The sequence below is a fragment of the Suncus etruscus genome, chromosome 1 (genome assembly GCF_024139225.1).
Source record: "Suncus etruscus isolate mSunEtr1 chromosome 1, mSunEtr1.pri.cur, whole genome shotgun sequence".
Lineage (NCBI taxonomy): Eukaryota > Metazoa > Chordata > Mammalia > Eulipotyphla > Soricidae > Suncus > Suncus etruscus.
Genome location: NC_064848.1, coordinates 157,516,598 through 157,533,286, shown reverse-complemented (window position 1 = coordinate 157,533,286; position 16,689 = coordinate 157,516,598). Strand labels below are relative to the sequence as shown.

The window sequence follows — 16,689 nt, the reverse complement described above, 5'->3', positions numbered from 1 at the left end:
GTCATTTCCCTGCAGTTTCAACTAAGGATGAACCATAAATGAGTAAGTCAGGATTTCAGCTGATGGTGTCAAAATTCTTACCAATTTAAGAGTAAATACATATTCATGTCTAAATTTTTGTGTGTTTGTTTGTTTGTTTTGGGGCCACGCTTGGAGATGCTTAGGCTTACTCCTGGCTTTTCACTGAAGGATCACTGTTGGCAGGCTTGGGATATCACTTGGGTTTCCACAGATCAAACCTGTGTTGGTCACATGCAATGCAAGTGCTCTACTTACTGTACTATTGCTCTGCTGGCCCATCATGTCTAAATTTGAGGGCATAGATTAAGTTAATTAGAGATTCATAAGTAAAGATCTCTAGATTGGGGGTCAGAGTGGTAGCACTGTGGTAGGGCATTTGCCTTGCACATGGCTGACCCAGGAAGGATGTGGAATCAATCTCCGACATCCCATATGGTTCCCCTAACCAGGAGCAATTTCTGAGCTCAGAGCTGGGAATAACCACTGAGTGCCGCTGGGTGTGGCCCCAAAACAAAAACAAAACAAACAAACAAACAAAAGATCTCTAGATTGGTTTCCAGGACTCTAAATCTTTAAACATTTTAAATTACGTTGTGAGAGTTTCCTTTGCTATAAGCTACTGTTGTGGAAGCTGGAGAGCTATTAGGGCAGGTAGGTACTTGCCTTGTATATAGCCAAACAAGATGCAATGTCTGTAACCCTTTGGTTCTCAAAGTTAGCAAGAATAATCCCTAAATGATAGTCGTGACACAGAGGAAGAACTAAGCCCTGAGCAGCATTGGGTGTGACGACAAAAACAAAAAATACTGCTGTTATTTGTTGAACCACACCCGGTGCTACTCAGGGCTTATTCCTACCTATCTATGTGCTATTATTATTATTATTGTGTTTTGTCTATTAATATGAGGTTTTATGTAAATGATTAAGTTTTGACTACTCTAATAAAAACCTCTAAAATATGTATCTTTTTTTCCTAAAATATGCATCTTTTGAAAACTAAAAATACACACACACACATATATATATATCTATATATATATAGATATATATATTTCTCCTAATAATACAGGCCTGATATGTTGGCCACATAATCACCAAGAATTCAAGCTATTCCTTTTCAATTTTCTGTTAATCTCAAAGAGTATTTCATGTCACTTCTCAAAAATACTACTACATTTCTGCCAATAAATATTAATTTTAAGGAGAACACACATTCCCTATATGGTAAAATATGGTATAATTTGTACACTTTATTACCTCTTATAGACTAAATCTAGCTACTTGGCCTTACCAGGTTATGTTTTAGCTGATGGATGCATTCATTATACTTGCTACCCATATGCATGGTTACTATTTTATGTGTATTGAAAAAGAAAATTCTTGTATTTGAAGAAAACTATCAAATCTGTGATAGTAGGTATCATGATAACAGCTAAAAAGTTTGCTACTGGGCCAGAGTGAAAGTACAGCAGATAGGGCATTTGTCTTGCCCACGACTAACCTGGGTTCAATCCTTGGCATCACATATGGTTCTCTGGGCCCACCAAGAGTGATTCCTGAGCACAGAGCCAGAGCACAACTGGGTGTGGCCCCAAACCAAAAACAAATAAACAGACAAAACAAATAAAACCCAAAAAACTTTGTTATATGAGAAGCTGCTAAAATCAGACAATTTCATGGGTTATTTAGTCAGTATCTAAATTCATGAAATATAGGGAAGAAAATCTTTTCTAATTAGTTATCAGCAGAGTTTCCTGATAAAATGCCACCAAATGGGAGTAGCTATGAATGGTAACTGTAATATTTCTGACAGTCTTATCTGGGGAGAATCCTATCCAGAGGAATATTTAGAGAAATAGAAGCTAGGACTTAATCTTTAACTCCACTGAATGCCTAATACTAAACAGGGTAGCAATGTCTCTGTAGATCTTAAATACAATTGTCAAATTAATTTAACATCTGATAGTAGTAGACTGAAAATAGTTGAATTCTTATTCATCTGAATCTAAATTATTATTGAATTTTTATTGAACCTAATAATTATTGAAATTTAAAATAATGATGAATATATTTATAATTAAATATATTTAATATATTTAAATTACATTTAAGATTTTTATATAAAAAGCAAAATGAGGGCCCGAAGAAATAGCACAGCGGTGTTTGCCTTGCAAGCAGCCGATCCAGGACCAAAGGTGGTTGGTTCGAATCCTTGTATCCCATATGGTCCCCCGTGCCTGCCAGGAGCTATTTCTGAGCAGACAGCCAGGAGTAACCCCTGAGCATCGCAAGGTGTGGCCCAAAAACAAACAAACAAACAAAAAAAAGCAAAATGAAATATTGGCTATGAAAAATTTACAGTTATAGTAAGTAAACAAAGTGACAAGATACATAGCAGATTGCATAGTAGTAAACAATAAATTAAAGGTTATTGCCTCAGTACTCACGTTACAGTAACCAGAAGACATTCTGGCCCTTCCTGCCTGGTCCTGTATGACCAGCCCTGGCTTCCCATCCATGCTGTATTTTTGCTTGCCTCCAGGTGCATGTGCTTATTCTCATACTTATTAAGCTCTCTCCCATCTCTGTGAACCCACAAATTATTTTTGTAATTTTGCCACTCTCCAGTCCTTGTTTTGTTAGAGCTTGCATCCTAACTTAACTCTCACTAGTTCTGTGAAGAAACTTTCAAAGCAGCAGTGACTGCCAGTCAGTACAGTCATAAGCACTAGCTTGATGTTGGAAATGGGAGCACCCTTAACACTGCTCAGATGACCTGGAAACTAGAGCTCTACCCTTACAACCTAGAAAGTACCAGAATTAATACAAAAGTGAAGGAATTACCGTAAGTCATTTCAACAGATAGGGTCAGAAATCCAGGTAAGTTTTTAGGTACATCAGAACTTTTGATTATGCCCAAGCATGACTTGAGAACAATGGTACTTTCAATGTTAATTGAACTTTCAATGTTAATTGAACTGAGTAAATAATTGGAAGAAATACAATAAAACCAAAAAAGAATTGATGAAAGCCAGAGAATCAGTACTGTGGCTAGCATGTTTGCCTTGTATACAACCAAACTGGCTGTAATGCCCACATATGGTCCCTTAATCTCTGCCAAGAATAACCCTGAGCATAGCTTTGTGTGACTCAAAATTAAAACAAAAAGAAAAAATGGGATAAGAAAAATTGATAAAAAATTAAAGCAATCATTGAAATAGAATTTAAGAAGTTAAATAATTCAGTAACAGGACTCACAAGTAAAATGAAAGAAGATAAAAATCAAATCAGTGAGCTTGAGAATAAGGAACACAGCAATTATCAATATAGAAAAAGGTAATATAAAAGGGAGCTTTTGAGAATAACAAAAATTTAAGACATGTAATAGAAAAACGATACAAACAGCTTCCAAATTACTGGAATTTCAGGAAAGAAAAAGATAAAAGGTGAAAATGACTAGTGGGAGAGATAATAGCTAAAAAGTTCTACAGACAGAGGAGACAGATTTGTGCATTGATCCAAGAGTACCAAACAAAATTTTAATCAAAATGGTGATGATCAAAGAGAAGTGACAGACTACTTAGTATAGAGAGAGGAAAAGTCTCAATACAAGAGCAACAAAATAAATTCACATAAAACTCTTTAAGTAAGAGGAAGGTACAATTTTACATTTAAATAATGAATGCAAAACACCTCAGTCAATAATCTTTTACCCTGCAATGATATCACTCAGATTTGATGGAGGGGTTAAAAATATTTTCACATAGGGCCCAGAGAGATAGCACAGCGGTGTTTGCCTTGCAAGCAGCCGATTCAGGACCAAAGGTGGTTGGTTCGAATCCCGGTGTCCCATATGGTCCCCCGTGCCTGCCAGGAGCTATTTCTGAGCAGACAGCCAGGAGTAACCTCTGAGCACCGCCGGGTATGGCCCAAAAACCAAAGAAAAAAAAACTTCATATAAGCAGCAGTTAGAGACATTTGTTAAATTTAAACCAGCTCTGTAGAGAATACTAAATGGTATAATAAAAATAATAAAAAATTAAAAATAAAAAAATATAATAAAAAGCTAATGCGAGGAGCTAGAGCAATAGCACAGTGGCAGGACATTTGTCTTGCATTTGACCTAGCCGAAATGGATCCGGATTTGTCCTAGGGCAATCCATATGGTTCCCTGAGCCTGCCAGGAGCAATGTCTGAGCGCAGCGCCACTGGGCATGCCCCCCCCCCTCAAAGCTAGTGTCAACCAACAAAATAACATCCAAAATCATCATAGAAAAATAGCAACAAATTTGTTTATGGGTTGAAATCTCCTACCAAAAGGCATTGAGTGGCTGAGTGTATTAGAGATCAAAATTCAACCTTCTTCAACTTATAGGACCACACTTTAATTGATAAGATAAGCACAGGCTCAGAGTGAAAGTACAGAAACTAATCATACAAGCCAATGATAGATTTTAAAAAGCAGGAGCAACTATAACTATCAGATTAAAGAACATTCGACCTAAAAATAATGAGATAATGATGGATATTACATATTGATCAAGGGCCCAATAGATTAAGTAAACTAACTAGTATAACATGTATGAACCAAACAAGAGGGTAGAAAAAAATTTATAAAGCAGTGGTAAACCAATAGTAGTGGGAGACTTATCTTTTGACACTGGACAGATTGATGAGTTAGAACATCAGTAAGGAAGAAAAAATTCCAAATGAGGAACTGAAAGAAATAATAGGTTGGATCCTAATAAGAAATAATAGGTTGGATAATAATAGGTTGGATCCACAAGTCCCAAAAAGCTAAATACACATACTTCTCCAATGTATAGTGCACAATCTTCAGATGGTACTATAAATTGAGATTAATTTGAGTATTCAAGAAAATAGAAATCTTGTCAGGTATCTCTTCAGAACACAATGCCATGAAAGCAGAAACAAATCACAAAGTTGGGTGAGGGTACAACATTCGAAAACTAAACAACATGTTCTTTTTTAAATGTTTTATTTAAAAAACCATGGTTTACAAAGTTGTTTATATTACACTTATTTTGAGCATTCAATGTTCCATCATCAGTCCTTTTGTGGCATTCCATCACCAGTGAGATATTTCCTTCACCACTGTTCTAAGTTTCCCTATTCACCAACTCAATGCTTCACCCTGAGCAGGCACAAAAGAATTTATTTTATATTTCTTGGTACAATTAAATGACAAATGGAATTATGGAAAAATGCTTCAGCAAAATATTTTTTGAAAAATGGAAATGGGTCATTAAATCATTGTCTGAAAGTTTAATTAGCTGTCTGTTTCTAGTTGAACCATTTGTATTATTGGTTTTTCTTATTGATCTTCATTGGCTTCTATGCAAATTTCCCATCTAATTTGGTGTGCTCTACTGTCAGTAGTGTAGAATTTAGAGGCATGTATGACCATGCACTTCAGGGAGAACAATATCTGCAGAACTGGGTTGATGAGTTCACATAGTAGTAGCTGTGGCATGGGTGCTAGGACTTCTGGCAGTATGGGAGTGAAAGGGTTTTTCATCCCCACTTTGAGAATACCTCAAGTTTTCAGCCTGCACACCTGTGTACCTGGATTTTTTGGCTTGGCTTCTTGACAGATTAGTTACAATGGAGTGAAGTTGGGAAATTGGCACAAAATCTAAAGAAGAAATTTAAGAATTCTCCCAAACAAATAAAAATAAAATAAACTAAAATTTATAGAACATAAAATCAGTAGCAAAACCAGTACTGAGAAGTTCATAACAAAATAGGCTTACAAGAAGAATGAACAGAAATCTCAATTAATGCTCCTGTCTTGCAACTTCTAAAAAAAGAGTAATCACTGAATACCAAAGTAAGTAAATGGCAGTAAAAAAAAACAAATATCAAGAGAAATCAATGATATAAAAATAAACAAAATAATACCATTGGAAAAAGTAGGTGGATATTTTTCAAAACAATAGACTAGGCTATCAGATCCTTAGCTAGACTCATGAGGTAAAAAAAAAAAGAGAGATGAAAATAAATTGGATCCAAGCAAGGGAAGAAAATATAACACATATCTCAGAAATACAAGATTATAAGTGGTTACTATGAAGTGTTTTATGATACTAAGTTGGCTAACTTAGAAGAAATAGATAAATTTATAAAATCATACAACCACCAAGATTGACTAGAAAACAATGGAAAACCTAATAGACTAATAATGAGTAAGGCAATTGAAACTGCAATTTAAAATCTTCTCAGGAACAAAAGCCCATGTTCAGACAGATTTACTAGTGAGTCCTACCAAATCTTCAAAGATGATTAAGATCTCAAGACCTTTCAAAATATCAAAGTAAAAGTAATTCTTCCTTATAGTTTTATGAAGTCAAAACTGCTCTAATACTCCAAACAGACATAAATAAAACTAAAAGGTAAAAATATAAATATCCTTGGTTTCTATCAATGCAAATATGCTCAATAAAATTTAAGTGAACTGAATCCAACAATATTAGAAGGAACATGTACCATGATCAGATGGAATTTATCCATGACTCAATGTATGCACATGATTCAATATATACAAATAAATCTTATACATGTAATATGCAATATAATACTCCACATCAAAAAGAGGAAAAATAAAAATAGTATAATATCAATTGAGTCAGAGGATGTATTGACTATTCAACATCCATTCATGGTGTGATTGGAGCACAAAATATTGTATGGCTAAGACTCTGTTATTAATAACTATAAAATTATAGTGTAAAAATTAAAAACTCAAAAATAGAGATAGAAAAAACCTTCCTCAAGATAGAAATGACCATTTGTAACTAACCCACAGTCCCCATAATATTCTGTGAATAAAACCTAAACATTTTTCCTCTGAGAAAGAATGTACACTTTGTCCACTAGTATTCAATGTAGTCTTGGAAGTCCTTACCACAGCAATCAGGCAGGAAAAAGAAATCAAGGGAACCATATCAGATTCTAAGAGGCTAAACTATCACTATACTATTTGCTTATGGCATAAGAATATAATCAAGGACTTTTTCTCCACTACAAACTTTAAAAAAAATAAACCAGTATAGCAAAGTAACAGAATACAGATTCAAAACCACAATTAGTCAAAATTCTTTTTGTTTTGTTTTGTTTTTGTTTTGGGGTCATACCTACAGTGTTCAAAGGTTACTCCTGGCTCTGCACTCCAGGGCCATACCTGGTGGTGATTGGTTGACCATATAGTGATTGAACCCAGGTCAGACAAGTGAAAGGCAAAAACCCACCCTGCTGTGCTATAGCTCTGCCCCTCAAATTAGTCACAATTCTATATACAAAATACCCTAGAAGACAAAAAATGACTTCTTCATTTAAAATGCTGTTCAAGATTAACAAATATTTTAGAATGAATATGAATTTATTTATTTTATACGGTTTCAAAAGTCAATCCACACAAGAAATCATAATACTTTCAGAGGACTTTGAGGATTAAAGACTGTCATTTCAGTTGTCAGTGACTAAGTTGTATTTTTAATAGATGTAGCTTTATGATTCAGTCTAAGACATAGATAGTTACAACTTTTCTTAGCAGAAATCCCAATACTTCTGGACTACATCCTTTGAACTCTTGGAAACTGCACCTGAGGGATTGTATGGGGTATGGGACAATTACTGAGTGTTGGTTTCCCACAGGATTCCTGAAGTTATTCATACCGAGGCTATCTGGGAAATAAATAAACAAACTGAATAAGTCTCCTTAAGCAAAGGGATTGGAACACTAGGTTTATTGTTGATATAATGAAGGGAAATCCTATCTGCAGGCTTGCTGCAAGTAACAGAAACACATGCAGCAGCTGATGCAGGCAATCAGTAACTGAAACCATTATCACTGTTTCACTGGATACAGACGAAGAACCTGTGAGTGCTTGGGCAGATTATTACATCAATTCCCAATGATGCCAAGCACTGAAGAAAAGACAACAGGTCATTGGTGATGGTGACCAAGGTAGACACTGACAAGAAGGTAAGTTTGATAACTCAGGTGGAAAACAAGTTCAGATATACCACCAATGTACAAGAGCAAACATGATAAATCATCTAGGTGTAGTTATATTTATGAATAAAAATAAAATTTGCTTTATAGGATTGAAGTATCAGGATCAACCAGGGAAGAGAATACCTGACTGTTTTATAGTAAGAGTATAAAGAAATCTTCATACTTGCACTGTTTGCAGAGGTTGATGTAAATCAAGAGGAACATGTTTGTTTTATGTTTTTTTAATTTTTTTATAATATCTTTATTTAAGCACCACAATTACAAGCATGTTTGTAGTTGGGTTTCAGTTATAAAAAAGAGGGGCCGGGCGGTAGTGCTAGAGGTAAGGTGCCTGCCTTGCCTGCACTAGTCTTGGACGGACCACGGTTCGATCCCCCAGCGTCCCATATGGTCCCCCAAGCCAGGGGAGACTTCTGAGTGCATAGCCAGGAGTAACCCCTGAGCGTCACTGGGTGTGGCCCAAAAAATCAGTTATAAAAAAGAATACCCCTCACTTTACCAGTATAACCTTCCCACCACCAATGCCCCCATATTCCTTCTCCCCCACTCCTGCCTGTATTCGAGACAGGCAATCTATTTCTCTCGCTCACTATCATTGTCATGATAGTTAGTGTAGTTATTTCTCTAATTGCACTCAACACTCTTTGTGGTAAGCTTCATATTATGGGCCAGTCATGCCAGCCCTTATCTCTATTGTCTGAGTATTATTACAATGATGTCTTTTATTTTTATTAATTGCATGGCCTCTGCTCTGCTCAGTGAAGTGGCTGTGAATCACCCCACTCAGAACATCTTCTGAAGGCATGTTATCTGAAGACACATTTAGAAGTTTAGTTAATGAATATTAACTAAATTACCATCTGGATAATATACTCTATAAATAATGCTCAACTGGTGCCAACACATGGGAAAATAACAAAATGTTTATGTTCCTTCTCAATTCCTCCTCCATCTCATTGTATGATAACAGTGTCCATAGATTGAGATTTATGACTTACAGAATAAAGATCCTTTGTTTCATTACAAACATTTGAAAATTGGATCCACCTTCACCTTTCTATTAACTTTGAGCCATAATTCCTTTTCCAGCTCATACTGCTACTGATTGGACATTATCAAAAATTTCTCTTGCTATACAGCTTCTCATTGGGTACAATCCTGAGCTATGTTTATGGCCCAGAAAAATTTCAATTTTTAAAATCTGTCTACTCTGTATCTAAAGTGTATGTCCATGTGTGTGCAGGCACATGTGTGTATTGAGTCCTATTATAATTTCTTCATTGTTATTACAAATAGCTGAAGATTTACCTTTACATATCTTTATTAAACAACTATTAAATAGTTATATATTGGTCTTTGTCAAGATGAATAATATAAAACTTGTCTTAAGAATATTGGCTCTTGGGGCCGGGTAGGTGGCGCTGGAGGTAAGGTGTCTGCCTTGCAAGCGCTAGCCAAGGAAGGACCGAGGTTCGATCCCCCGGCATCCCATATGGTCCCCCCAAGCCAGGGGGCGATTTCTGAGCACATAGCCAGGAGTAACCCCTGAGCGTCAAACGGGTGTGGCCCAAAAAACAAAACAAAACAAAACAAAAAAGAATATTGGCTCTTGAGGCCGGAGAGATAGCATGGAGGTAAGACATTTGCCTTTCATGCAGAAGGTCGGTGGTTCGAATCCTGGCATCCCATATGGTCCCCTGAGCTTGCCAGGAGCAATTTCTGAGCATAGAGCCAGGAGTAACCCCTGAGCACTGCTGGGTGTGACCAAAAACCAAAAAAAAAAAAAAAAAAAAGAATATTGGCTCTTGGACTTTATATCTCAGATAACATGAAACTTATTTTGAAGGTGATATGATTTTAATGGAATCGAATAAATAGAAACTCCAGAATTAAAAAATTATTTTAGTGTATCTTTTTCTACCTATTTATCTACATAAAATACTTTGTGTTTTAGAATTATCATTACAGTTTTTGTGGGTTTTTTTTTGTTTGTTTGTTTGTTTGTTTGGGAGCCACATCTGGCAGTGCTCAGGGCTTATTCCTGGCTCTGTACTCAGGGATTACTCCTGGTGGTGCTCAGGGGAACCATATGGAATACTGGAGATCTGGGTCAGCTGCCTGTAAAGCAAATGCTCTACCTTTTGTACTATCACTCTGGTCCCTATTTACTTAGTACACTGACAGTTCAAGAATCTGTACTAGGTATCTTTGGAATGAAAGAATTACTGACAGACTCTGCTTCTGTGAGGGCACAGTGGAGGAAAAAAGAAATGTAAGACCTTTTGAAACAGAAGTACAGAGAAATACAAAAAGAAATAATCATTTAACAGATAACATTATTTTATTTTTCTTCCTCTTTGGTTTATAGGATGCCACATTCATCATCATTTAGAGTGAAATATATTTAGAAAAATACAAATGTGACTCTAAAAAGTCATTGTTCTCTGACTTCTGGGCTTATGGCAAGAGAGAACCAGACAAACAGCTTTGAATTTATCCTCTGGGGACTCTCAGAGAGACCAGAGCAGCAGCATATCCTCTTCCTGGTTTTCCTGTGGATGTATGTGGTCACAGTGGTTGGCAACCTGCTCATCGTCCTGGCCATTTTCACTGATGCACGTCTCCATACCCCAATGTACTTCTTCCTTGCCAGCCTATCCTGTGCAGACATTCTCTTCACCTCCAGCACAGTGCCCAAGGCCCTAGTGAACATCCAGACCCAGAGTAGATCCATCTCCTATGCAGGATGCTTGATTCAACTCTACTTCTTTTTAACTTTTGGAGATATGGACATTTTCCTCCTGGCTACAATGGCCTATGATCGCTATGTAGCCATCTGCCATCCTCTTCATTACACAATGATTATGAGTCCTCGACGTTGCATCCTCTTGATTACTGTTTGCTGGACTCTTACCAATCTTGTGGCCATGACCCACACCTTCCTCATGTTTCGACTTTCTTTCTGCCCTAACAAAATTATTCCAGATTTCTTCTGTGATCTGGGTCCCCTAATGAAAGTGTCTTGTTCGGACACTCAGGTAAATGAGCTGGTTCTTCTCTTCTTAGGGGGTGCAGTCATATTAGTTCCCTTTATACTCATTTTGATCTCTTATATTCGCATTGTTGCAGCCATCCTCAGGGTGCCTTCTGCCCAGGGAAGGCGCAAAGCCTTCTCTACCTGTGGCTCCCACCTTGCAGTTGTTGCTCTGTTCTTTGGAACAGTAATCAGGGCTTATTTATGTCCCTCGTCCTCTACCACAAACTCAGTAGAAGAAGATACAGCAGCTGCTGTTATGTACACAGTTGTGACTCCCCTTTTAAATCCCTTCATTTATAGCCTAAGGAACAAGGACATGAAGGGAGCCTTGGGGAGACTTTTCAGAGGCAAAGTCTTCTTTTTGAAGGCTCAGTAAATTCTAAGAGATTACAAGTGTTCTCTGCTGTCTGGCATATAGCTTAATAGAAATTTCTACCTCAATCTGATTTCTGAATTTCACATGTTATCTTATATCACTCATATATCACCTCTCTCTGTTCCCTGAATTTCATTGAGTTGCATTTTGATGAGAAAAATAAAATTTTCACCATGCTATGTAATTAATTTGAGTATTTCTTAACATTTATCAAGTTATTTCACAAGGAGTACTTTTACAGTATTTATATTGCTATAAGTCACAGCATTTTATATTTCTTAAGAAATAAATATTATGGTTTATGAGTATACAGAAAAGACAAAATTAGAAAGCTATAAAATTGATCAATTATGGACACAAAGTAGTATAGGCATTTTAACTATACAGTTGACAATGATCTAGGCTACTTTTTGTTTTTTCCAACCTTTAATAGTGGTTTCTAATTATGGCGCTGGATAACTGTTAATGTTTATCAATATAATTTTACTTCAACCAGTGGGAAGAGGGAAAGAGATCAATTGACAAGGAAAATTTTCCCTTGAAGAACAAAATCTGCAAGAAATGTGACATATCTTATAACTTTATATGCTGTTGGCCTGAATTTGATGACTGATCTGAGTCAATTGCAGTTATGTTTGAGAAATGTTTATTGTACTCAGTGCCCATACATTGAGCTTAGATTATATTACTATTAAGGAAGATAAACAAACTTTAATTAAGAGAAAGCATGTCATTTTGCTCAGTGCAGTATCATAAAGCATTTAAAAGACAACATTATAAGAAGACATAATCAAGTGACCTCACGAACACTGAGGCATAATGTAAATCCTCAAGACTCTTGAAATACAAGCTACAGAATTTCTTCTTAGTGATTACAGAAGTTTAATTTGGTATAACATCTTGGCTCAGATAGCTGCATTATCATCTGTAAGTATGAGGGAATTGTCTTCCTTTTTCTTTTTCCAGGTGAGTATTTATAGACAACAGAAACTGGGGTGATCTTTGGCTCTTCTTTATAGTGTCAATTCCCAAATATTGCAGCAATATTTTTGGAAGCATGAATTCATAGTTCAAGCTAATCTGATATCCAACTACAAACAGAATAAAAATACACTTTATCTGGATGATATGTTTCAATGTCTCACATGTGTGATCTCTAGCACTAAATAAATACATATATAGTTGACACCTCAGTAATTACTGAGTACAGAACCTGCAGTAATGCCTGAGCACCGCCGGGTATTGCCCTCTCAAATAATCAAACAAAAGAAAAAGCTATTTATGAAATTTTGACTCTGTGGGTAACAGTTCCCCAAATCCTAGACTTTCAAACATACAATCTATATGACAGGAACATAATTACTTTTAAATAGTTACAATTTATTACAAGCATGATAGCTACAGTCAAGAAAATTAAGGAATATGTTGAGATTGTGGCATTAAAAACAAAGTTGAAAATTATTTGTGAAAACATGGTAACAATAAGTATAAAATTCATAGATAATATGAAAGTATGATGCATATAAGTAAAATTTAATTAGAAAATAAGATATCAAATACTATAATTATCTTAAAGACAAACAAGAGTAAAGAGTAACAATAGGGGTCAGAGCAGTGGCTCGAAGCAGTAAGGTGTCTGCCTTGCCAGTGCTAGCCTAGGATGGACTGAGGTTTGATCCCCTGGTGTCCCATATGGTCCCCCAAGCCTGGAGCGATATCTGAGTACATAGCCAAGAGTAACCCCTGAGTATAACTGGGTGTGCCCCCCCCCACAAATACAAAAAATAAAGAATAACAATATAGCAAATAGTGTTTGAAAGTACAAAAAATATAAGATATAAAAATAGCACATTAAGCAAAATAAAATTCCTAAGAGATATGGAGAAAATCTGGTAAAAATATTTTAAGAAATGTGATACTTAATTTTACATAAATAAAGTATATGAAAAATTCAGAGTAAGAGCTTTATTTTTTTGTGGAATATAACCCTTATATGTGCTTTTCTTAAAAGCATACAAGTATTAACAGTTCATTTGTAAAAAAAAGAAAATAACAACTACATTTTTTTTATTTAAACATTGTGTTACAAGGTTAGCAACTATATTATAACAATCTTGTAAACATACTGCTTAAATAAAGTTTTAAAAAAGGGTATTAGTATTACCGGAAAACAAACAGTAAACAATTATGTGGTGCTATATAGCCTTTTGCCATATCTATGTGGTGAAATATGACCATGTTTTCATCTTTCCAACTATGTCCTCTCTACCTTTTATTTAATGTTTTTGTGTGGCAGAACCCAGACCCAGCTTTTGCATTGTCACAGCTCTCTCCCTCTACCCCCAACTCTATTTCCCAGCCTATTCTGGGATGTAATTTGTGTTTTCATTTTGCTTGAAACTTTACAAATTACAAGACAGTGTGTGACAATTAAAGAGCACTCAGGACTGAAGCTCTTTAAAAGGTTGCCGTTGTCTCTGCTTTAAAAACATAAGATAAGGGACAGAACCCTAATATGTACAAGATTATGCAGGCTTGTTTGTGTGTGTGTGTGTGTGTGTGTGTGTGTGTGTGTGTGTGTGTGTGTGTGTGTACCTAAGTCTTAGATTTCTACCGGTTCTCATTGATTTTGGTGCATCTTCTTAATTAATTTCTGTGAATTGGTCTCCCAAAAGGTTTTTTACTTTAGGGGCTAACAGTCTTCCTATTTTACAGGCTACATTATGTTCCTCTTTTATGTCCTTATAAATAAGTGCCCCTATATGAGTTCTCATAGTAATGGAAAATTTGTACGGTATGTTCCATTCTCTGTCCACTCCCTTGAAACAGTCAAATGGATCCATTGTTTTTTCCCTTTCCTTTTTTAGAACATAATGCATTTTTTCTTCCTCAGGATTTGCACTTTTTTAAAAAAATATTTTATTTAAATAACTTGGTTACAAACATGATTGTGGTTGTGTTTCAGTCATATACAAGGACACCCCCCCCATCACCAGTGCAACATTCCCACCACCAATGTCCCAAAATATCCCTCCTCCCCAACCTGTCCCCGCCTGTACTCTAGACAGGCTTTCTATTTCCCTCATACATTTTCATTGTTAGGATAGTTCGCAATGTAGTTATTTCTCTAATTAAACTCATCACTCTTTGTGGTGAGGTTCATGAAGTGGGCTGTAACTTCCAGCCCTCCTCTCTTCTGTCTCTGTAAATTATTGCAAGAATGTCTTTCATTTTTCTTAAAACCCATAGAAGAGTGAGACTGAGATGGCCTGCGGCTCTCAGTTATTCATGGTCGTGGAAAGGACTCTTGCCTGAAAGAAAGAAGGGTGGGAGAAAAGGGACACCAAGTCAAGGATTCTGATCAAAGTGTCAATTTTATTTCAAACAAGCAGGGCTTATATAGGAAGTGAACAATAGTGGGAGATTTTATAACGGTAGGTTACATGAACAACACAATCTCTAGGTGTATTCATAAAAATCACAATGTTCTGCCAGCATACCTCCGGCAAGTACATACATGTTATAACAAGCCTTTTTGTGTGGTCAAATTCTTGCAGGGCAGTCTGAGTCAACTCCTGCCCATTTGGCAGGTACACATCTTAAGTTCAGATTAAGGGCAATGCTGAGACAAAATGTCTGTCCGAGGCAAAATGGCTGTACTTATACTAAGCTATATTTCAAAGGATCTGGCTCCCAACATGAGACCATTCTGCATCTTTCTCTCTCTCTCTCTGACTTATTTCACCAGCATAATAGATTCCACATAGATCCACATATAGGAAAATTTCATTACTTCATCTCTCCTGATGGCTGCATAATACTCCATTGTGTATATGTACCACAGTTTCTTTAGCCATTCACCTGTTGAAAGGCATCTTGTTGTTTCCAGAGTCTTGCTATGGTAAATAGTGCTGCGATGAGTGTAGGTGTAAGGAAGGGATTTTTGTATTGTATTTTTGTGTTCCTAGGGTACAACCCTAGGAGTGGTATAGCTGGATCGTATGGGAGCTCAATTTCCAGTTTTTGGAGGAATCACCATATTGCTTTCCATAAAGGTTGAACTAGATGGCATTCCCACCAGCAGTGGATAAGAGTTCCTTTCTCTCTGCATCTCCGCCAACACTGCTTGTTCTCATTCTTTGTGATGTGTGCCAATCTCTGTGGTGTGAGGTGGTACCTCGTAGTTGTTTTGATTTGCATCTCCCTGATGATTAGTGATGTGGAGCATTTTTTCATGTGCCTTTTGGCCATTTTTCTTAGTTTTCTTTACCCCAATAAATACTTAAAAAAAACATTGTACATGATTTTGACATTTTAAGTTGTAGAAGATTGTGACCAATTATTGTTTATTCATGGCCTTTCGGTGGTGATTGTATGTCCTTGAGGAGAAAAGACCAACAGGACTAAAATTCCACTCAAAGTAAATAAGCAGTTTCCTGCTACTCAGCTTCCACCTCACATTGTAATGTGTTTAAAACAACTTCTAGTCTGAAACAGCATGAAGAAGGCAAAGTGGAGACAAAGAAAAAATTATAATTTCTTGTCTAGCCTAGAGTTTTATAACAAGATATTCAATATCTGGCCCTGGTTTGAAGTTCCAGGTTCTCACCCACTGGGTCCACACTGCTTTAATTAACTGAGTCTTTTTTTAGTATAGCTACTAATTTCCTAATTTCATTCCTAATTCATCCATATCTTAAACATTACTAGAACCTTTTATGTATACATTCTCACATATCCTATTGTTATTAATTGTATTTTATTTATATTTATTAGTGATAGTAAGGTTGAACTTTTTTGCTACTATTTGTAACTTGCATTACTTTAAAGATAGTCCAAATATTTAATTTTCGCTAATAATGAAATATTATTCAATAACTTATACTCTGTATACATGTTGACATTTCCCTGATTGAAATACATGAAAGTATTTACATTTTGATCTATTGTTATCATTATTTTTTATCAAAACATAGTTTTTACTTTTCAAATAAAAAATGAGATATTTTATATTAACAAAAACTATGTATTTAAATAAATATTGTAAAATATAAAGAATTATGTAATAAATATTATGTATCCACAAAATGAAGAACAAATAGAGCATATCTAGTATCATGAACCTCTTTATTCATTTTTTAGGAATAAATATCATCCTGAATTTTGTGTTTATTAATATAATCCTTTCTTTTATAATTTTGATTGTTTTTCCCTTTC

At 35.7% G+C, this 16,689-nt stretch overlaps 1 protein-coding gene across 1 annotated transcript; it reads left to right on the top strand.

The window, feature by feature from the left end:
* The first annotated feature begins 10,509 nt into the window (after positions 1–10,509).
* Positions 10,510–11,472, top strand: LOC126021441 (olfactory receptor 1P1-like). Its single transcript, XM_049782641.1, has one exon. The coding sequence runs from the start codon at positions 10,519–10,521 to the stop codon at positions 11,470–11,472; it is 954 nt and encodes a 317-aa protein (XP_049638598.1). The 5' UTR covers positions 10,510–10,518.
* Positions 11,473–16,689: the final 5,217 nt, after the last annotated feature.

Coding starts and splice junctions, on each gene's coding strand:
- LOC126021441 (XM_049782641.1), top strand. CDS start 10,519: ATGGCAAGAGAGAACCAGACAAACAGCTTTGAATTTATCCTCTGGGGA.